This window comes from Mesoplodon mirus (assembly GCF_964341445.2).
Source record: "Mesoplodon mirus genome assembly, chromosome: 11".
Lineage (NCBI taxonomy): Eukaryota > Metazoa > Chordata > Mammalia > Artiodactyla > Ziphiidae > Mesoplodon > Mesoplodon mirus.
In genome coordinates, this window is record NC_138987.1 from 36,301,991 (window position 1) to 36,325,005 (window position 23,015).

The 23,015-nt window shown below is 50.9% G+C and overlaps 1 protein-coding gene across 5 annotated transcripts in view; it reads left to right on the forward strand.

The window, feature by feature from the left end:
- GTPBP1 (GTP binding protein 1) overlaps window positions 1–23,015 on the forward strand; it is a 31,975-nt gene that overhangs the window by 6,609 nt on the left and 2,351 nt on the right. For 2 of the 5 annotated variants that reach the window (XM_082634848.1, XM_082634849.1), the window contains 10 exons: window positions 5,823–6,003; window positions 6,597–6,945; window positions 10,696–10,819; window positions 11,682–11,796; window positions 15,221–15,365; window positions 15,482–15,664; window positions 16,415–16,550; window positions 17,186–17,364; window positions 18,653–18,853; window positions 19,747–23,015. In XM_082634848.1, the coding sequence (XP_082490974.1) occupies window positions 5,823–6,003; window positions 6,597–6,945; window positions 10,696–10,819; window positions 11,682–11,796; window positions 15,221–15,365; window positions 15,482–15,664; window positions 16,415–16,550; window positions 17,186–17,364; window positions 18,653–18,853; window positions 19,747–19,839 (1,706 nt within the window). In that variant the 3' untranslated portion in view covers window positions 19,840–23,015. The remainder of the gene's footprint in view (window positions 1–5,822; window positions 6,004–6,596; window positions 6,946–10,695; window positions 10,820–11,681; window positions 11,797–15,220; window positions 15,366–15,481; window positions 15,665–16,414; window positions 16,551–17,185; window positions 17,365–18,652; window positions 18,854–19,746) is intronic. The other 3 variants (XR_014295248.1, XM_082634851.1, XM_082634850.1) reach the window with 3 other exon arrangements.

Consider the following 23,015-nt stretch of genomic DNA (forward strand, 5'->3'; position numbering starts at 1 on the left):
GTCAGCAAGGAAAGGACATCCAGAATTCCTGTCTTCAGCAAGGCTGCCTTGCCCTGGACCATACTGACCATTCGGTGGGGATAGCTGTGATAACAGAGGTCCTCTTTTCTCCCTGTGAGATCCCATCAGACATGTAGGCTTGTTGCCATTCTGGAAGGGACTTGTTATTGTCCTCCAAGCCCCTTATTCCATTGTAATGGGGCCCATTGTTTTAGAGGAAGGCAGCCCCCAAGACAGAATCCCAGATTATATCCTGGGCTTTTTCCCCCCTGGTCATTCCTAGTTTATATCCTCAATACAAAGCCTGCTTACTCTCATCTTCATTAAGACATTATCTTTGCTGAAATGGCAGCTGGACTTGTTTAATAATTATGAATTTAGCCTGTACCAGATCTTGTCTCTGTCATCTTTACAAGAAGCCTAAGTAGGCCTCAATGCATCATTAAGGGACGAGTTCTCTTTGCTGAATGTAGGTTTTGTAAAGGCAGGTAATAATTCTTTTGTAGTTTGAGTCTAAGATGGAGGAAATCTCAAAATCAGTCTTGAACTATTTGACAGATTCTATTAAGTATCTTAGAAGGTCTTGATACTGTTGCAAAGCACTTTTAGATACTTAAAATCTGGTCTCTGTCTCGAGAAGGAGAGATGGCATATACACAGTTAACCTCAGTAGAAAACAATGTTTGGAAATGCTGCAAGAATGACACAAGGAAGAAGGGTTTGACCTCCAAATACTGCTCTGCCTTCCTTTGAAATGTTTCTCGTATCTATCCTTTCCTTTCTGTATTTACTGCCACCTCCCCAGTTTTAGGTGTTAGCACCTTAAAGAAGGCATGGTCCGAGAGATAGGCAAACCAAGAGGTTCTGTCAAGAAAGAGAGGGAGGGGCTTCCCTGGTGGCGCAGTGGTTGAGGGTCCGCCTGCCGATGCAGGAGACACGGGTTCGTGCCCCGGTCCGGGAAGATCCCACATGCCGCGGATCAGCTGGGCCCGTGCGCCATGGCCGTTGAGCCTGCGCGTCGTCCGGAGCCTGTGCTCCGCAACAGGAGAGGCCACAACAGTGAGAGGCCCGCGTACCGCAAAAAAAAAAATAAAGAGAGGGAGTTGGCCAGCATTGTCAAGTGTTACAGAGATAGCAGGGAGAGTCAGGTTCAGAAAAAGCCATTCCATTTGGTGACTAGGGGGATCACTGGTAGGCTTTTGAAAGCTTTTGTGTCAGGTGCACACCTGGCCTCCTGTAATAGGATGAACCACTCAAAGGTCACTTCCAGCTTATAGAATTGAAGAAACCACATCTAGATCAGTTCTGACAAGTGTTGGGACTGTTCTTTGAAGACCCAGATTCTTAAAGCCCCCACTCTTTGCTTATTCTTTAATGTGGGCTCTTACTGAACTTTGCCATACCTTGGTGGCTCACAGTTAATTAACCCTCCCGTGGCACAGCATAGGAAGATGGCAAACGTTCATTAACACGTATTTTACACACCCAAGCATTATCTTTGCATCTACCAATTGGATGCTATTAGATTCATAGTGACTCCTTCCTGCTGGAATTCTTCAGGGGCAGAAAGAGATTGTAATTAGTTAAACAAGTTGAAGATCAAGCAGAAGACTAAAAGAGATGTGAGGCCCCCAGGGTCAGCTTCATCCCTGACTTCCTGTGTGTGCTTGGTGCTTGCCCTCTGTTTGACGCTTCCTTCATCTATAAAATCGGGCGGATGGTACCACCACTGCCCCCACAACCTGAGGCAAGTTTTGTAGGAATAAATTAGACTTTAAAAAAATTCGAAGCAGTGTGGAGGAATGTGCTCTTTAAGTATACATTCTTTTTTTCCTTTTTTTTTTGGCCACGCCGTGCAGCATGTGGGATCTTAGTTCCCCAACCAGAGATTGAACCCGCACCCCTTGCATTGGAAGCACAGAGTCTTAACCACTGGACCACCAGGGAAGTCCCTAAGTATACATTCTTAAGTTAAGGTTGATATTTTAAAAGGAGGCAATGTGACCTAGTAGTTAGTTCAGGGTCTGGATCCTGGTGGGTCTAAGTTTGCCTACTGGCTCTTTTCCTTGTCTTAAAATGGGGATAATAATAGAATCTAGTCCATGGTGGCATGGTGAAGATTAACACTTGGCATACAGTAAGCACTATATAAATGTTAGCTAGTGTTAATAGTTGCAGTAGTAATTTTTTAAGGTTTCCAGGTTATAGATGATTTACCATGAGATTTCTTTCAAAAAGAACCTTGTTCATTCTTCAAATATTAAATCATGACTTTCTAAGACCCAGGTACTGCATTAGAAGTTCAGGGAGCATGGGAGGAGTGTTACATCTTTGTGGGAGGGTCAGAAAAGACTTAAAAGTCTTTCCAAAGGAGGAGGTGCCCCTTCAGTGAATTCTAAAGGATGAGTAGGAGTTTTCTAGGTGAATGGAGGCAGTAGTGAGTGAGCAGAGAAAGCCACAAGCACAGAGGCATGGAGGCATTGGTGAGTGTGGAGTATTTGGTGGACCAGGAGTGATTCAGTAAAGTAGGAAATGTAGAATGTGAGGTTGGGAGTATCAGGAGGGGAGACTGGACAGGTAGTTAGGGCCCAGGTCTGAGGGTCTTTGAATGCCATACCAAAGCGTTTAGACTTTTATCCTAAAAGTTTGGGGAGCCTATGCAGCATGTTGAGCAGGAGAGTACATATAGGAAAGGTAAGTCAGTGGCAGGACCGAGATCTGATTAGGTTCCTGCATGGCTGAATATGTGGCCTTTAGTAATTGGACCTCTGCGGCTTTTCTCCTTGGCCTTTGTTTCTGCTCCTACAGAGTGAGGAGTATAGAGCGTGCTGGAGAAGGGCAATGTGACTGGGTGCATTTCTGGGAGCCCTGGATGGATGAGGTGACACTGGTGATTGCCTGCTGGTGTGGGGTAGGATCTGAAAGCTTCTCATTGTACCAGAAGCAGGAAAGGTTGGATAGAATTTGGGGGTCTGGCAAGAATGGCAGGGCTAGCTGGCCTTCTCTTAGGGATGCTTCCGAGTCCTTCTCTAACCCAGAATATTTCCAGAGCGCAGTTCGCCGTGCATTTAGAAACTCCTTGCAGGACTTCCCTGGCAGTCCAGTGGTTAAGACTCCGTGCTTCCACTGCAGGGGGCATGGGTTCGATCTCTGGTTGGGGAATTAAGATCCTGCGTGCCATGTGGCGCAGCCAAAAAAAGAAAAAGAAAAAGAAAAAGAAACTCCTTGGCTCAACTGCATCCTCTTTGTTCATTCGTTTTGCATTTTACAAACATTTGAGGAGTTGGTATAGGAAAGGCACCCCTCATGGAGCATCCAGGAATGTTTGAGATATGGCCCTTGTCCTCCAGATGCTTGTGTATAGCAGGGGAAGACACGCATCCAAAACACTATTCCATGGTAAACTTCATAAGGGAGCAGAATGGGTAGGATTTTGGCAAGTAGAGATACGCTGATTGGCTTTCTAGGGCAGGAAATACACGAGCAAAGGTATAGAGCTAGAAAAGTGCAGAGACATGGAGGGATGGTGACTGGGCCACCTGCACTGGAACAAAGCTTAGAAGGGGAGGGCGGGGGAGGGGGATGGAAGCCTCTAAGGAATTGGAACTGAGCGCTGCTGGGCCTGGGGAGCCCTTCCAAGACTTTGACTCGGAAGTGACAAACGTCAGAGCTGTGCATTCTTTAGGACCTTGAGCTTGTATGTCTATGCAGGGTGGGTTGGCGGGAACAGAGACTGGATTTGCTAAGACCAGTTAAGGATCTCTTGTGGCGATTCAGTTAGAATAATGGCCTAAATCAGGCTGGTGGCATTGGATTGGCAAAAAGAGGAGAGCAGGGACAAGGAAAGGGGCAGGACTGGAGTGATGAGTGTTCAGCTGGGGTGACTGGAAGGACCGTGGTGTCATTAGAAATAGGTAAGGCACGAGGAGGAACTGGTCTGGCACCAAGAGGAAAAGGCTGTAGGTTTGGCATCAGAAGACCCAGGCTCCCGCGGCCCCTCTGTGCCCTCCCAGCTCAGAGGCCTCGAGGTTCTGTTTCCCCACTATTAGATGGGAACAGTAATGCCTCACTCATGGGGTTGCAGGGAGGACGGAAAAGCTTTATTAATGGTGTTAGTTTTTGTGCTGTTGTTTAAGAAGGGTGTGGATGGAGCTCCGGGAAGAATGAGTAGATATGAATGTTTTCATAGTTTTCAAAATGACAGTTGAACCCATAGAATGAGAAGGCCAAGGGGAATGTTTCAAGGATAGAGAAGAAGGCCACTGACTGACTACCGAAAAACACTGGCATTTGGGGCCCGCAGCAGGAACAGCCAGCAGAGGAGACAGAAGGAAGACCCAGAGGGCCAGGAGGTGAATCAGAAGAGTTCGGGTTATAGGCAAGCAGGGTGGGAATGAAATGCCTCAGTAAACAAAGGGACAGTTGCCAGCAGTGTTGACTGTGAAGGGGTCAAGGAAAGGGCATTGGGTGAGTGGGCAGAACGCCACTGATGACTTGAAAACCAGTTTTTTCCAGAGTCATCAGATCAGTGAGAAGGTGGTGAGGAAATAAAGTTAACAAGTGTCCATTACTCTGGAGGTGCTTGGAGGAGATGGTAGCTCAGTAGATAAGCTGGGGCAAGGGAAGAGGGGTTGGGTCTCCTTTAGTTTAGGAAAGCCTTGAGCTTGTTCGTAGGGAGAGAAGTGGAAGGGGGTGAGAGAAGGTACTGCAAGGTCTTTGGAGGCAGAAAAGAAAAGAGGTTGGGCACATGAGCCCAGGGAAGGAGAGGGGTGCTCCCAGGAGACAGCTGGAGGGGCTGCCATTCTACTGCGGGGATGAAATATGACACCATGTGGACAGTACCCGACCAGGACTGTCATACAGTAGGCACTCAATAAATTAGTGGTTGATTGGTCCGTCCTTCCTCATCCTAAGCTGAGACTCAGTTTTTCCAGCTACTTGCTGGACATTTCACCTGAGCCACCTCTGTTAAAAATCTGTCCCTAAACTCATCCTTAAATTCTCTCTCCATTTTCCTTTGTCTCCTGTCATTCTCTCTTGCCTGGATTATTAGAATTACTTCCTAATTGGACTCCCCGTTTCTGGTCTCTCGCTTGCCAGCGCTCACTGTACACTGCTGCTCAAGAGATCTTTCTGTCCCACAGCGATCTGATCTTGTTACTCCCCTGTGTAACCCCAAGGCTTCCCTCCCTGCTACATATGTGTTTTGCTGCTGTGTGGTGTTCGTCTGCCTAAGTGTTTCTGCCTCTCATGTGGTCCCCCGCCACTTGACACCCTGCTCCCCAACGCGCCGAGCTGCTTACTGCTCCCTGAACGTGCCACGATCTGCCGTGCTCCATGCTTTGCTCTGCTGCCTCGGATGTCTTTCCTCCTTTCCCCGCAGGCCCATTTTTCATGTTTGGAGCCGCAGCTTGGAGTCAGCGCCCTGCACAGCCGTCCTCAGCTTCCCCAGGCAATGCTAGTTGCTCATGCTTTACATCCTCTTTGCACAGCTCTGCAGTAAAGCACTCAAGCTGTATTGCAGTTAATTAATTTCCTGTCTCTCCCGCTGGGCTGTGAGCTCGCTAAGGGCACCTGTATTCCCAGTCCCCAGCCTGAGACTTGGCATAAAACCTAGGAGAGTCGCAGTGATTACTGTTGAATGAATTAATGAATGCCCTGCTTAATGGGGAAGCCTATTATTTATTAACTTTACTTGTGCCCAAATCTTTGAAGCGTCTGGTAGAGAGAGCCATGTTCTTCAGTGCCCGGGGTGGGACCTTGTGAGGGGTGGCTGGCTGGCAGACTTGATGGCAGACTGACGTCTGGGCTCTTGTCACCAGATGGGACTGAGTACGGGCTGAGTGAAGCTGACATGGAGGCCTCCTATGCCACAGTGAAGAGCATGGCAGAACAGATAGAGGCCGATGTCATCCTCCTCCGGGAACGTCAAGAAGCTGGGGGCCGTGTGCGCGATTACCTGGTCCGGAAACGAGTAGGAGACAATGACTTCCTGGAAGTCAGGTGAGGAGGCTTCAGAACAGTTCCAGGTCCCCTGAAGCATGACCCTGGGGTCTAGGGCTTCACAGAGAATGGTGATTGAGCCTTTGACACCTGGCGTGTCGGCTACACCCTTCCGCTTCCTGAGGCATGGAAAGAGTGTCCAGAGACACCGATAGCTCCATTCTCTGTTTCTGCACTTCCTCATCCCTAAATATTTCCATCTGGAAAGAGTGGGAGAGAGGCCAACCATATGTTCTGTGGCCATTTTGTGGGCTGCATTTGCTTTCCCATCAGGCTGGGAGGCTTGAAACCAGGGTAATGGAGGAGAGCATTTTGTACCTCTCTTGGCTTTAGGGCTTCTGTCTGGCAGCTTTGGGAAAGCTAGTGGACATTAAGGGAGAAAGTCATTGTGGTGGGAACTCGGTTCCTCCTGAATAACTCTCTGCTCCCTGGATACAGCTCCCAGAGCACTCCTAATGTGCTCGTCCATGAATAGAAGGAACAGAGAGCTGGAGAGGCTCAGGGCTGAGCCTGTCCTTGTGGATCCGGTCGCGGAGGCTCACTTCACTCACTCACCACCTCTCACACAAATGGATGGGTTTGTGTTCACACAGGGTAGCGGTAGTGGGCAACGTGGATGCCGGCAAAAGCACGCTTCTGGGGGTCCTGACCCACGGGGAGCTGGACAATGGCCGAGGCTTCGCCCGCCAGAAACTCTTCCGCCACAAACATGAGATTGAATCTGGTCGCACCAGCAGTGTGGGCAACGACATTCTGGGCTTTGACAGTGAAGGCAATGTGGTAAACAAGCCAGACAGCCATGGTGGCAGCCTGGAGTGGACAAAGATCTGTGAGAAATCCACTAAGGTGATTACTTTCATCGACTTGGCCGGCCATGAGAAGTACCTGAAGACCACTGTCTTTGGCATGACTGGCCATTTGCCTGACTTCTGCATGCTCATGGTAAGTGAGGTGCTGCTGGGGAGGGGAGGCTTCAGCTGGGCTCCTGGGGTGTGGTGGTACGCAAGTGTTTGAAATAGTTCTGAGACAGGGCCTTTTGGTTTAGGGCTTTGAAATTGGATAAGAACGACAAGTTTTGCAGGGGTGCCCAGCCTTCTCAAGGACTATACCTTGATCTTTCTCCTAGGTTAGGCCAGGAGGAGATCCTCTAAGCAGAAACCAAGGTGCCATTTGCAGACCTCTCTTATTTTTCAGAGAGGGGTAAGGGAGGGTTTCTCCTGGGGCATTTCTTATTACCTTCAGAATTATTTCCTCCTGGAGTTGGGCTACTTTGAGATGACACCAGGCAGCACCCTCAGAGATGGGGTGGCCTGGGAAGGAAATGGAAGAGAGCACAGAGAGCCACTGAGGGGCCTCAGAGGTGGCCTCTTCTGAAGCCTGGAACCAGTGTCAACCAGTCCCACAGCTATTTGCTGAGAAGCTTCTGCATGCCTATCACGGTGCCAGGCCTGAAGACAGAGCAGTGAACAGGGTGTCCTGAGCTCCCATCGAGCTTACAGTCTAGTGGGAAATAGATTTTTAAGCAGTTCGTCATGTAGGTGAACTGAAGAGGGGAGGGAGCAGAGGCTTCTGGGCTGGATCATGTTTCGAAGCTCGCACTTGGGCCCCTTTGATCTTCCTGGCCAGAGAGTAGGAGTGTGTGAGGCCCCCAGCCTTGGTCACAACTTCACAGCTTTCACACAGAGTGCAAGTGAGCGAGTTTTCCTTTGGCAAAAATCCTTCTCAAAACCCTTCCCCATTTCCCAGTTCCTCCAGCTGTCTGTATTCGTAAGTGTAGTGAATGCCAACATCTGTTCAGAGCAAACTTGATCAAGTTGCCCCACAAACACAGGTTTTCAGGCAAATTCTCCCCAGACCGGAGAGTAAAGAGAGGCAGAGCATATGTATGGATACTCTTGTCAGCTCTCTGCCCGAGGTTCTTGCAGTCTCATTGTGGTCTTATCTCCCATATCTTTGAACGTTGCAAGGGGCCCTTACCAACCTTGACTGGCTAAGGAAAGCCGCTGTACAGAAGGGTTTCGAAGGAAGAGCCATAGGGTGTATTTGGAGCAGTTGTTGGGTTGAGATTAAGAAGGGTGTAGAAATCAGTTTAACGTGAGCGTTTTTCTAACTGAGCTACAGTGATCAAGGTCAATTAACGAACATATCTTCACCCCAGATGAAATGTTATGTATTATCTGACTTTTAGGCCATGAGCTAAATACTAAAAATTTCTGTGGAAAACAATGAAATATTTCATTATGTTCCATGGCAATCAATTTCCAGAAAAACAAAAACAAAAAAACCTTGAAAATATAAAGACAACAGAGAGAGAGCATTCTCGTATCCCGCTTGGGAAGAACAAAAGCAGGTCTGGGTTGGTTAGGAAAGGTGGTTGGAGGGAATGGGAAGAATTAGGAGGGAAATGGTGGGGGTGTCTCGGTGTAGGCAGAGGGAACATGCATGGGACATCTGTGCTGGTGGGGTGGTAGCTCACCTGGGAATCGTAATGGTCAAATGAGAGCATCGCTTGAAAACACTGGAATGTATATTTATTTTATTTATTTATTATTTTTGGCTGTGGTGGGTCTTAGTTGCAGCACGCAGGATCTTTTGCTGCGGAGCGCTGACGCTTCGTTGCAGCATGCAGGCTTCTCTCTAGTTGTAGCATGCGCGTTTTCTCTCTCTAGTTGTGGTGCGCGGGTTCCAGAGTGCATGGGCTCTGTAGTTTGCAGCACGTGGGCTGTCTAGTTGAGGCGCACGGGCTCAGTAGTTGTGGCACGTGGGCTTAGTTGCCCCGCGGCATGTGGGATCTTAGTTTCCCAACCAGGGATCGAACCTGCGTCCCCTGCTTTGGAAGGGGACTTTACCACCGGACCACCAGGGAAGTCCCTCTGGAATGTATAAAGCCCTGTATAAATATGTCTTGGCGATTTTAATTTTAATTTTATTTTGTTTTAGAAAGTAATACATTCATATGGTACAGAAATTAAAAGGTACCAAAGGACTTAAAGCCTCTCTTCCGCCTGTGTTGTTTCCTCCACAGGCAACCAGTGCTTCTAGTTTCTTATGTATCCTCTAGAGATATTTTGTAATCACACCAGCATATATGTGTATATTCTCTCCCTCCAATTTCAGACATTTAGAAAAGTTGAAAGAATAGTACAACGAATACCATAAACCCACCACTCGGAGTCAACAATCATTAACATTTTGCCATATTTATCTGTACATGTGATAGATGCATATGTGGAGTTTTTCTGTGTGTGTATGGTTTTTGTTTTATTTTGTTTGTTTTTGTTTTTTTGGTTGGTTGGTTTTTTGGCTGAATCATTTGAAAGTAGATTATATTATAGACATTGTGACTCTTCACCCCCAAATACTTCAGCACACAGCCCCTAAAATACTTTAGCACACAGCCTCCTACTGTTATTGCAACCAAGAAGACGAACAAGAGTTCCCTAATATCATACAGTATCTAGTCTAAAAGTATTTGTTATCTCAGACGTTCCCCCAAATGTCTTCCAGCTGCTTTTTTCAAACGGTGATCCAGTCACCACTCTCTGTGGTAGCATGCTGTATACCACCTTGCTTTTTCCCATTAAAACATATCTTAGAGATTGCCCCACATCAGTTAAGAGTTTCCTCTTTCTTTTGTATCGCACACTTGTGCATGTGCTCTAATTTATTTAACCAGCCTTTATGATGATTTTTTTTTTTTTTTTTTTTTGCGGTATGCGGGCCTCTCCCTGCTGTGGCCTCTCCCGCTGCGGAGCACAGGCTCCGGACGCGCAGGCCCAGCGGCCATGGCTCACGGGCCCAGCCGCTCCGCGGCATGTGGGATTTCCCCGGACCGGGGCACGAACCCGTGTCCCCTGCATCGGCAGATGGACTCTCAACCACTACGCCACCAGGGAAGCCCTATGATGATATTTTAAAACATTTATTGTTGCAGGAAGGAATGGTAACAGTAGTAACAGCTGCCATTGCTTTTTTAAAAATAAATTTATTTATATTTATTTATTTGGCTGCACTGTGTCTTTACTGCTGCACATGGGCAGTACTCTATGTCACGGTGCATGGGCTTCTCACTTTGGTGGCCTCTCGTTGCGGAGCACGAGCTCTAGGTGCACAGGCCTCAGTAGTTGTGGCACCGGGGCCTAGCCGCTCCGCGGCATGTGGGATCTTTCTGGACCAGGGCTCGAACCCGTGTCCCCGGCACTGTCAGGCAGATTCCCAACCACTGCGCCACCAGGGAAGTCCCAGCCATTGCTTGAATACCTAATTCGTGCTAGTTGTGTGCTGGACCTTTGACATATGTTTGGTCATTTAAACTTAAGTGACCCTCTAAAGTGAATATTATTATCCCCCATTTTATAGATGGGGTTACTGGGGGCCAGGGATGTTAAACTGAATACACTTTGATGACTTTGTTTTCCCAGACTGAGTTTGTCTTTTTTATTGTTTCGAAGTCTCCTCAGATTTTGATAGCCCACACTGTTAAATTGGAGGTTAAAGCAATCTGTGCCCAGCCCAGCTTTCATCTACAGCCATTTTGTTTCTGGCCTAAGACTTGTGCCCCCTGTGTTCTGTTCTGCTGGTGGCCTCAGAGATGGGAGTTCTCTCTTACCTCAGCCTTCTTTGAGCCCCTGTGCCCACCCAGCAGCAATCTCTGTCTCCCTTGTCCTGACAGTTCTTTCTCTGTCGGGGCAGGTGGGCAGCAATGCTGGCATCGTGGGGATGACAAAGGAGCACCTGGGCTTGGCATTGGCACTCAATGTGCCTGTCTTTGTGGTGGTCACCAAGATTGACATGTGTCCTGCCAATATCCTGCAAGGTAAGTGAAGCCAACAGCCAGTAGCAGTCTCTCTGTTTGGGACAGTCACGCACTGTGGCTCCTTGGTGATCTGCTACCCGGAATTTTCTGTTTCCTTGTATTGTGCTTAGACCTTGGCCTGAATGTCCATCAACCCAGAATCTTTTGCTTTCTCCCTGTTTGCCTCTTGGTCTGAGCAGAGCTTAGAGTTACCTCCTGCTCATTGTTCCTTCTGGTTACAAATTCAGCGTCCTTGAAATCCCTAATCTGGCATCTCTTTTCAGATGGTTCCATGCAGAAGGGGTTGGGTTTTACCATCTAAGCTGGACATACATGGAGACATTTGGGCAGAGAGTCTGATTACCTTTTACCACCAAAGGTTTCAAAACAGTGTTGCAAGACTAGGCTTTCATGCATTTCTCCCCCGTTGCTAAAGATGGTGGAAGAGAAGTGAAAACGTATCCTTTTGGAGGGCCTCATAAGGGCTTCTTCAGGCATCTAAATGTCCTAGAGCTCCTTTTGTCAGATGAACTTTTTTTTCCAGGAAGCAGGGCATTCTAGGAACAACATTGTCCTTCTGGTGGACCCCCAAATTACTTGCTTATAGGATGCGGGTCTTCTAGAGACTCTGGAGAAACCTGACAGGTTTCAGACTTATAACCTTAGCAGACAGTCCCTGTCTGTACTCTCCTTCTACTCTAGCAAGCACTTACCCACCCAAAGTTTTGATCCTCCTTTTGCTTCTCCAGGCATTATGACATTTAACACTGTCCATCTGTTTGTCTCCTGCTTGCATCAGTAATGAGTGGACCTGTCTTGCCCTAGAAGCCTGGCCAAAGAGAAGGCTACGTTCCCCTAATTTTGTTCCATTTTACCCTTTAAGAAACCCTGAAGCTGTTACAGCGCCTGCTGAAGTCACCCGGCTGCCGCAAGATCCCTGTGTTGGTGCAGAGCAAGGATGATGTGATTGTTACAGCCTCCAACTTCAGCTCTGAGAGGTAATGGGTAGGGAGCATTCACTTCTTCCTTTTATTTATTTATGTATTTTTAAATATTTATTTATTTGTTTGGCTGCGCCGGGTCTTAGTTGTGGCACGTGGGATCTTCATTGTGGCATGCGGGATCTTTTAGTGGTGGCATGCGAACTCTCAGTTGCAGCATGTGGGATCTAGTTCCCTGACCAGGGATCGAACCCGGGCCCCCTGCATTGGGTGCGTGAAGTCTTAGCCACTGGACCACCAGGGAAGTCCTGGGAGCATTCACTTCTGCACAGGCACAGAGATTGGTTGAAATAGAAGATTCTGCTCTCAGCAATGTTGCTCGGGGGCTGTATCAGGTGACCCAGATTCTGAGGTGCTGGTCTCACTGAGGTTGGAATCCCAGCTGATATTTCAGTGTCCTTATCTGTGAAATGGAAATAATATTACCTTCTTCATAGGGCTCTTGTAAGTGTTGGAAATGATGTATGTAAAGCACTTAGCACTGTGCCTGGCTGCTGTGTGATAGATACGCAGCCATTTTTAGAATGGTTATTATTAATTTTTTTACACGGTTGTTTCTCAAAAGCTCTCTAATCACAGATCAGTTTTGGCATTTATTCATTAGCATGTCCTTTGATTCCATAAATTTTTTTTTTTTTTGGCCGTGCCGCACGGCTTGTAGGATGCTAGTTCCCTGACCAGGGATCGAACCTGGGCCCTCAGCGGTGAAAGCAGCAAGTCCTAACCACCGGACTGCCAGGAAATTCCCTGATTCCATAAAAATTTATTGGGTGTTCTGTACTGGGCTTTTCATCTAGGCATTGAGGAGTCAGAGTTGACTTGGGCATAGTCCTTGTCCTCAAAGTGGTCGGCCCCTTGGTCAGAGATAATCTCTTGATAATAGTAAATTTTGTTAACACCGCTCCTTCTCCCAGAGTCTTGGGGCTGCTTAAGTACAGGACCCGGAGCAGCCTGACATTTTGGCCTGTCTCTGCCCTGACGCTGTCTTCAGTACCAGCAGTTGGCCAGCAGAGGGGGTACGTTTCAGTCGACCCCATTTCAATTCATTCATTTTGTTGAGTGCCTATTCTGTGCTGTCCCTACTCTAGGAGCTGTGGGAAATATATAATTCCTGATCTTGAGGAGTTTGATTAATCGTGAATAGGAGATATAGAGGCCATTCAGATAACAGACAGAAAATCAGATGTAGTCACGTGTAACAGAGACACAAAAAGTTCTCCCAAGACATACAGATAGCCAATAGGCACATGCAGTGTTGCTCAGCATTGTTAGTTATTAGAGAAATGCAAATCAAAAGTACAATGAGGTACCACCTCACACCAGTCAGAATGGCCATCATTAAAAAGTCTACGAATAAATGCTGGAGAGGGTATGGAGAAAAAGGAACCCTCTTACACTGTTTGTGGGAATGTAAATTGGTGCAGCCACTATGGAAAACAGTTCCTCAAAAAACTAAAAGTAGGGACTTCTCTGGTGGCGCAGCGGTTAAGAATCTGCCTGCCAGTGCAGGGGACATGGGTTCGAGCCCTCGTCCTGGAAGATCCCACAGGCTGTGGAGCAGCTACGCCCGTGCACTACAACTACTGAGCCTGCGCTCTAGAGCCTGCAAGCCACAACTACTGAGCCTGCATGCCACAACTATGGAAGGCTGCACGCCTAGAGCCTGTGCTCCGCAACAAAGAGAAGCCACCTCAATGAGAAGCCCGCGCACCGCAACAAAGAGTAGCCCCTGCTCACCGCAACTAGAGAAAGCCTGTGCACAGCAACAGAGACCCAGTGCAGCCAAAATATTAATTTAAAAAAACAAACAAACTAAAAATAGAGTTGCCATATGATCCAGTAATCCCATTCCTGGGCATATACCCAGACAAAACTATAATTCGGAAAGATACATGCACCCCTATATTCTAGCACTGTTTACAGTAGCCAACACGTGGAAACAACCTAAAGGTCCATCGACAGATGAGTGGATAAAGAAGGTGTGGCACATATACACAATGGAATGTTACTCAGCCATAAAAAGGAACGAAATAATGCCATTCGCAGGAACATGAATGGACCTAGGGATTATCATACTAAGCGAAGTAAGTCAGAAAGAAAGACAAATACCATATGATATCACTTAGATGTGAAATTTAAAATACAGTACAAATCAACATATCTATGAAGCATAAAAAGACTCACGGACATAGAGAACAGACTGTGGTTGCTGAGGGAGAATAGGGGAGGGAAGGAGTGGGAGTTTGGGATAAGCAGAGGCAAATTACTATATACGGGATGGATAAACAACAAGGTCCTATTGTATAGCATAGGGCACTATATTCAATATCCTGTGACAGGGCTTCCCTGGTGGCACAGTGGTTAAGAATCTGCCTGCCAGTGCAGAGGACATGGGTTCGTGCCCCAGTCCGGGAAGATCCCACATGCTGCGGAGCAGCTAGGCCCATGAGCCACAACTACTGAGCCTGCACTGTAGAGCTCGTGAGCCACAACTACTGAGCCTGCGCTCTAGAGCATGCTCCGCAACGAGAAGCCACCGCAGTGAGAAGCCCGCGCACCGCAACGAAGAGTAGCCCCGCTTTCCGCAAGTAGAGAAAGGCCACGCACAGCAGCGAAGACCCAATGCAGCCAAAAATAAATAAATTAAAAATACATATATATATATATCCTGTGACAAACCATAATGGAAAAGAATATGAAAAAGAATATATATATGTGTATAACTGAGTCACTTTGCTGTATAGCAGAAATTAACACAACATTGTAAATCAACTATACTTCAATAAAATTTACCAAAAAAAAAAATTCTTTGAAAACTCAGAGGGAATGAAGAGTGCCCATCTGGGAAGGATTCCCTAGAAGAGGCGGCGTTGGAACTGGGTTCTGAAGGATGAGAGGATTTGGTAGTTGGATAAGAGGGAAGGAATTCAGGCAAGAGGTGAACAATTCAGAGTGAACAAGTACATGGGAACAAAAAAGTCCGAAGGTCTTAGGAGAAGGGAGGGAGTGTTCTCTAGTCTGGCTGGAATATAGGAATTTGAGAGAAATAAACTGGCAGAGATGTTGGGAGGAGGGATTCCAGCTGTCTTTTCTGCAGTGGAGAGTTGGCTACGGTTTTAAGGATGTGTGTGCTTTAGGAAGAAGAGGCAGTCATGATCGCTCGAACTAGGGTAGTGGTACCGAGACAGAGAGGAGGAGACAGGTTTCAGAGACAAAACTAACTAGGAGGAGGAGGCCTCAGAGCAGGTCTGGACAGAAGTAGGTGGGCTGGGCAGAGGGCCTGGGAGGCCAGTGAAGGGGTGGTGGGACCCTTAGCAGCGGCAGCCGTTCCAGGAGCCCTCGTGCCGCTCATCCCCTATCAGGCAGGAGTTCGCCACCTGAGCACCTTTCTTCCTCTCTCTCCACACACTCCCCACCTTAGGATGTGCCCGATATTCCAAATCTCCAACGTTACAGGCGAGAACCTAGATCTGCTGAAGATGTTCCTCAACCTGCTGTCCCCTCGCACCAGTTACCGGGAGGAAGAGCCTGCTGAGTTTCAGATTGACGACACCTACTCTGTCCCGGTGAGTGGGTTCTGGTGGACTGAATAAGGTGGGAGGCTGAGTGGCGCTTCCTCCAGGGGTGCCGGGGCGAGTCTGTAGTGCCAGTGGACTTAACTGGACCGGGGTCTTGTCTGCAGGGTGTGGGAACAGTGGTGTCGGGGACAACACTGAGGGGCCTGATCAAGCTGAATGACACGCTGCTGCTGGGCCCAGATCCTTTGGGTAACTTCCTGTCCATTGCGGTCAAATCGATCCATCGCAAGCGCATGCCTGTCAAGGAGGTGCGGGGGGGCCAGACGGCCTCCTTCGCGCTGAAGAAGGTGAGTGTTGATAAAACCAAGAACTCCCCTCGGGCTCCGTGTTATGCTAGGCCCCGGGTCATCTCCAGTCCTCACAGCCGCTCTGCAAGGCAGGGGTTACTGACCTCACTTTTACAGGTGAGGAAACTGAGGCTCAGGAGAGCCTGAGTGACTTGCCCAGCATTCGGTGAGAACACCAGGACTTGAACCTAGGCCTGCCGGCCTCCTGAGCTCTGTTCCTCCACTTGGTACCCTGAGCTCGGTGAGGTCAGCTGGGAGCCTTCCTGCTCTTCCTTCTTGCTGGGGTCCTTCTACACGGGGCTGTTGAGTCCATGCCAGATCCTCTTGCCATTCAGCTTTCAGTCCCCTGGGGATTGGGGTCAGTGCTAGCTCCTGGGTCATTTGCACCAGCCAAATTAACCAGCAAAGCCGGGTTTTCTATATACTTCCCAACAGCCAGATCATGCTTGCCCTATTTCTCCTACTTGAGTGCTTGCCTGCCTTTGCCCCCTCGCCACCCACTTAATTCCGGCCCGTCTTGCAAGTCCTGCCTAAAATGCCACTTTCTGTATGAAGTCTTTCCTGACCCCCCAATAGCAGTGTTGAGGCTTCCCATGTAGCACTAAAGAAGGCCTGTGGTCCAGTGCAGTGAGAGGTCACAGCCAAGTTGGGGTGGTAGCAGTTCCCAGAAGGAGTCCTGGTCCTCTGTGACCAGGGGGTGAAGCCAGAAGGCATTATTATCCCTGAGGTCTGGGATTCTCTCTCATTCAGATCAAGCGCTCGTCCATCCGGAAGGGCATGGTGATGGTTTCTCCACGCTTGAATCCCCAAGCATCCTGGGAGTTCGAGGCCGAGATCCTTGTCCTTCACCACCCCACCACAATCAGCCCGCGGTACCAGGCCATGGGTAGGTGTCTAAAGGCACTGCCAGCCTGAAGCCCCCTGCTCTAGCTCCCCTTAAAGTGTGCTCCAGCAGCCCAAACCCCAAAGTTTCAGCTGCAGCCAAGAGTCAGGTTGCTGCCCTGTTCAGTGATGCCATCCCCTCTGTTCCACACATGAGCTGTGGCTTGTGGTTTATTCATTCTTGCAAACACTAACCAAGTACCAGCTCGGTGCTGGGCTCTGGAGACCCAGACCTGCCCTCAAGGACCTCACACTCAGTCCTTCAGCAGACATCTACCAAGTGCTGCAGTGTGCCCTGCGGTGTTGCCAAGGTGCTGGGGACAAAGACAAGATGGGCAAGGGCCCTGCCATCAAGAAGCCCACAGTCCAGAGAAGGCACGCATGCAAACAGAGTGCCCTGTGTTCAGGAACTAAGGACAAGTGGGTCCGGGGACAAGCGAGGTCTAACTGGAGGGAAAAGTGGGAGGACGTGAGGCAGGGTCAGCCCAGGACGGGCCTCCAGCCGCTTAGCCTCGCTCTGCCCTCAGGTCCTCATCCTGCCACAGCTCGAGCTTGTCTCATGCTTTCACCCACTGCCTCCCCTGCCCTGAGGCCACTGAGTGGCTCAGGCCTCTCCTGACTTCCTGGCTCCCTTGGCAGTGCACTGTGGGAGCATCAGGCAGACAGCCACCATCCTGAGCATGGACAAGGACTGTCTGCGCACCGGGGACAAGGCCACCGTGCATTTCCGCTTTATCAAGACCCCCGAGTACCTGCACATAGACCAGCGGCTGGTGTTCCGGGAAGGCCGCACCAAGGCTGTAGGCACCATCACTAAGGTACGGCCGGGCAGACCACCTTGCCTGCCTACAAGAAGTACCAGGGGCTGCTCCAGTTCTAGACTGTGAGCACAGCACGCTCTTCTCAAGAAGCCCTGTGAAATCTTACTGACCGCCAGGGGCAGAGGCACCAGTCCCTACCTTGGGAGAACTGGAACAGCGCCGAGGTATAGCCTTAGTGCCGTCTTCTCTGCTCTCCTCAGAGGTTTCCCTAGACCTCCTGTCTTTCTGAGCTTTGGTAGTGACCATGGAGAAGAGAAGGTGGAGTTGAGGTATGGCAGTCCGTGGTGGGAGAGTGTCTGGGCCCAGCCAGTGTTGGCCTCTGAGATGTTGGGCACAGGCTCCGATGGTCTGGCTGGGGCTGTGCCCTTAGAGCAGTGGGTCCAGTTGGAGTGAGGGCTGGATAGCAGTGGGGCATGGGCTTGAGCTCTTTGTGTCCTGGAGCCCACCTTATGCCCTCTGCAGACTTCATCTATGGCCTTGAGTAGCGGCACTTGATAGAATGGTTTGACCCCTGCTCCATACATCCTGTCTGAGATCTTGGAATCAGCCTCAGGCTTGCTTTTCCTCCAGAATGGCCTTCCTTAGGCCCATCCACGTCACTAAGGCTGCAGAGTGTGTTGAGGAGTGGGGAGGATCATCCTCAAAGGCCCCCTTGCTTCGGACTGGCGGAGGGTTTGGCAGAAGCTGCCTGCATATGCTGTAATGCCCTTGGGGATGCAGCTGGGCCTATTCGCTGCTTTGTTTGAGATTGAACTTGGACCATAAAGGAAGGCTCTGAGTCAGTCCTTCCTGGGTGGTAGCTCTTAAGATTTTTGATGGCCACACTCCAAACGTTTTCAGCTCCTGAGACACTCATTTGATCTCTCTGGGAGGCCCAAAATTAAAAGTTACCCCAGGCTCTTGTTACAGGGGCAGCAAGAGATAGAGTTGATGCTCTGGGCAGGCTGGACCCCAACCTGGGAGCTGGGCTGAGTAGGAGATGGCTGAGGTTCACAGATTGTCTGTGGGAAGAGCAGCTGGGGCAGGGAACAGGATGGAACCCTTCTGGGCTGGGCTGAGGCAAGTGAGACATCGGCCCTGGCTGGGGCAGCCCTGGTACGCTGAGTGGAGAGGACATCTCTCCACCCCACTGCCCTGTCATCGCCCTCCTGCCACCCACCTCGCCCAGGCCCAGCCAGGCCACGGAGTGAGAGGTCCCTGAGACCTCAGGGGCGGGACGGGGGCAGCTGAGCCCAGGTCACTGCCCGCAGCTCTGTCTCATCCCCCACCCCCTTGGCTCCTGCAGCTCCTCCAGACCACCAACAATTCCCCAATGAACTCCAAGCCCCAGCAGATTAAAATGCAATCGACGAAAAAGGGTCCCCTGCCCAAACGAGAAGAGGGAGGTCCCTCTGGAGGGCCAGCAGTAGGGGCACCCCCAACTGGAGATGAAGCTTGCTCTCTAGCGGCTGCGCAGCCAGCTGCATCCGGCAGTCTCCAGCCACAGGTGAGTGTGCTTCCCAGGCTGGTCCTGGGCCCCTGACGGCCTCAGGCGGGGTGGGGGCGGGGCCGTGGCCGTGGAGGTGACCCATAGGAGAGCGCCGGCAGCCTTCACCAGTCTGCCATGTCTTTGAGTTCCTAGATGGGTGTTTCCCACAACTCCAGGTCCCTAAGTGCTATCTAAGTGTGAACTTTTTGTCTCTCAGGGCAGTGTTTTTCAAACTGAGATGTGGCGTACATGAAATGAACTTAATAGGTCCTGACCAGCATTTAGTTTTAATGAAAGAGAATAGAAAAATGTCAGCGTTGCCCTGTCATAGTAAGAGTGAGCATTGTGTGTGTGAGGGTGCAAGTGATGTATGTGCATACTGCAGCCCAAACGTCTGAAAGACGCTGCCTTAGAGGGTCTTCCTGGCCCCTTCCCCGACGTGACACTTCCTGAGGGGTAGGTGGTCTTGGGCCCTGTCAGTGTGGCTCTCACTCGGCACCTCCTGCCGGCGTTGTCCCCTGGAGTCCTCTCCTGGTGGCCCTCACATCACCCCTTTCCAGTGTCTCTTCGTCCGACTCCTCTTTGGAGAAGGAAGCTTCTGCCTGGACCTGTCCTTTCTGCTCTCCCTCCCCATCGAGTCTTTCCTCTGACTCCTTCATTTCTTTTTTCTTCCCACCTGTCAGCAGTGGCACACGTTAGTTCCTGCTCTCTCTGTGCTTCTCACGCCGTGATCACCTGTGACCCACCAGCTGCAAGGAAGGCAGGGTGGGCGCCAGCTCCATCTGGCGGAGGGCGTAGCAGATGGCTGCTCGCTCACCTCCTGCCCCCGCTTCCCACTGCCCCTCTGCTGTCCTGTCCTGCCCTGCCCCCGATGGGCCACTGCTTCTCAAGCTCCTTCTTCTCTCTTTCAGCCCAAGCCCAGCAGCGGGGGCCGGCGACGGGGGGGCCAGCGTCACAAGGTGAAGTCCCAGGGGGCCTGCATGACTCCCGCCAGCGGCTGCTGAATCTCCCCCAGCCCACCTCCACCACCCAAGGGATCCTCGTTCTCTGGCCACCAATCCACCAGATGGGCCAGAGCAACTCTGACCACCGCTCGCCCTCCCCCAGGCCACACCCGGAGCCTTGTCGTTCCCCCCACCCCCATTTTCCAGGGGGGTTGTAATTTATAAGCTGAGGAAGGTGGCCAGACTTGTGGAGGACTGACCATCTCCGACCCTCTTCCCCTCCTTCTTCCTCACTCACACCTTTTTTGTACATCTGGGCCCTTAGTTTTTATTCTTTTTATTATCTATCTACCTATCTAGTGTGCGTGTGCGTGTGCGTGTGCGAGGGCGTGTGAGGTGCAGGAGTACGGCCGGTCAGGGCCTGGCAGTCTTTCCCCTTTCTCCTCCGTGGCTGGCCACCAGCCTCCAGGAGCTAGCTGGCTGCCTGTCTGTCCGTGCGTTCGTGTGTCTCTGTGAGAATCTTTCAGGGCCGTCAGGAGCTGAAGCGCGCCCTCCTTCCCTGTGCTCACTCGCCAGTGCGCCTGGAGCCCCGCCACGGAGCCGCCTCCAGGCTGAGGGGCGTCCAGGGAAGTATCTGCTGCTGCCAGAGCAGGGGGCCGTCCTCCTGCGACTTGGGCATCTCAGCAGAGTGGAGAGCGGTGGTTCCCCTTTTCTCTTTCTCCTTCTTGTTTCCCTTAAACCCCCAAACAGGTAATGCCAAAAGCTCTTAGGCTGTAACTGTAGACGTGTGGAGGGTGTTGGTGACTGAGTTGTAGGCCCCTCCTTACCCCTCTGACCTTGCCACTGACCTGAAGACAGCTGTGACTCTTCTTTCCCCTTGGAGACAATCCTTTGTTTGCCTGGCTGGCTGGGGTGACTCCTCTTCTGCAGAGTCTGCGGAGCTGGGGGCTCTCACCTCGCCCTGGGGCCGCCTCCTGCTTGGACTTTGACTCTGATTCTTGTTGGGCCTCAGGGCACTGATGATCGGGCCTGGGGTCCGCCTGCTCAGGGTCACGGTCAACAGCACCTCCTGTTGGCGGGGTGCCAGGTGTTCCTCTGAGCCAGGCCGGGACTGGAACCCCTCCTTCCCCGCCACATCGCCCCAGCATGGCTGCTACAGGAGCCCAGCAGTGAAGGGCCTGAGCCCCAGATTTGGAAGCTCCAGCTGGGGTACAGGGAGAGCAGGTAGGAGGTAGTAAAAAAGATTCTTCCAGACCCAGCTCAGAGCATTAAGCCCTTTGGAAGAATCAATGCCAGGAGTGGGGGTGGTGTTGCCCAGGCCAGAGATGGCAGCATGGGCCCCGAACCAGCCTGCTCAGAGCTGTGGACTGAAGCCCTCTCTTTAGGGTGGACTGATGGGCAGAGATATATTCTTTCTCTAGCCTGGGACACCCACCTGGCTGGGTCCTTCCTCAGCCTCGCCTCCCTTCCATCCCCAACCCTTTGCCGCCACTCCTGCTTCCGGACTGCTGCTCCCCTCTCCTTCCCTCCTAACTGTTTCTAGTTACCACTGACCTGTGGCCATGGACCGACCAAACCAGCACACAAAATAAAAGTTTGTTCCAAGTTGACGGTGTCCTGTTCCCTGCCCAGCCCCTCCAGGTGGAGGTGCGGCCACGGGGAACTCCGTTGCTCTGCCTGCCCTAGAGCCCCCGGCTGCGGGCCGGGCCGGGAGGGGCCCAGCTTCTCCTGTCAGGCAGGCATGGCTTCAAAACCCAGACTCCTCCGCCAGCTGTGACACAGGACACGTTGCCATCCTCTGAACCTCAGTTTCCTCATCCACAGCAAGAGGTAAATGCCTACGTCGGGTGGTTGCGAGGATTCAGCGAGAGAGTGTGTGTGAGGCCCTGATGTGCCAGCGTGTGGGCGGTGCCCGGTGAACAATGGTCAGCACACTGCTCACCACCCACGCCGGCTCCCACGTCCATAGCAGAGGCCGCAAGCTGGGCAACAGGCTCAAAAGGAGAAATGTGGCATGGACACGTCTCCGTTGTGTAGCTGGGACTGTGCCAGGCATTTCCCTCACTTCATGTTCTTTGATGTTCGCAGCTCCCATCTATGAGGGAGGTGGCGGTAGTTGTGTTTTTCTGGTTAAGGACACTGGAGCTCAGGGGAGCAGTGCCCCCAGCCCCCAGTCATGCCAGTCACCCACTCCAGCGTGTCCTTCAGCCTGTCCTAGTTCCATTGTCTGCTGGCTGTTCCCCTCTTGCATTTTGACTCTGGTTCTGCTTACAGGGGCCGTTGCCCAGTGGTGCCTTTGTAATAGGAGTTCCAGCGTTGAGCAGCACCCTGTGCTCTCTGTCCCCACGGTGGGTGCTGTGGAATTTGTGTTTCCACAGGACTTGGCCATGGGGGGACCTTGGAACAGGCAGAACCACATTTTGTTGGAACTCTCCTGCCGCTGTGAGCATAACCACTTCCTTTACATTTTGAAACTGTGGCCTCCACCCTGGCCTCTGCCTTCAAACACTCAGGTCATTCTGATCTCTGTGGTCACCAGGCCCACACCTGCTAGCCGGGGGCTGGCTACAGCATTTTATTGTCGTTAGCTGGGACTACAAAGGTCCCATATGGGTCTCAGCCCTACCGACTATTTGGAACAAAACACCAGCCCTTTTGTTGTTGATGAAGAATAAAGTTGTTAATCCAGTCACCTCAAATGGCAAATCCTGACCCTTTTGTAACGCAGCTAACGTGTGACATCTTTAATTCAGCCAGGCCCACTGTTTTGGCTTATCGGCCTCCCCAGCACAGAATAAGGTCACAGGAATGTGCCATGCTGCAGGGGAAGCGCAGGTTTGATTGGGGTCACGGAACGGACCATAGAAAAGACGGTGTGAGGGTTGTGCCATGAGGGCCTCTTACGATTTGGACGTGTGCAGACAGGCCCCAGAGGGCACGAACAGAGGCCCTGAGCCCTGACGGTGTGTGGTAGGTTCCAGGGATGCGTTTACTAATGCCGCTCAGGGATGTCACCTTTGTCGAAAAATGGTGCTAAATGCAGTGCAAGTGTGAATGAAATACGTGATGAAGCGAGCAGTTGCTGAGGGGCGAGCCATAGTACTAGCTTTTTCCTCATGCAGAGAGCGAGCTGAGGGCTTGAGTAACTGGCCCGAAGCCTTGGGCCTGGCTTTGCATTCCACCCAGCACCATCTCCTGCAGCAGTTTATCCCCCAACTCCTGCCTACTGACCTGTT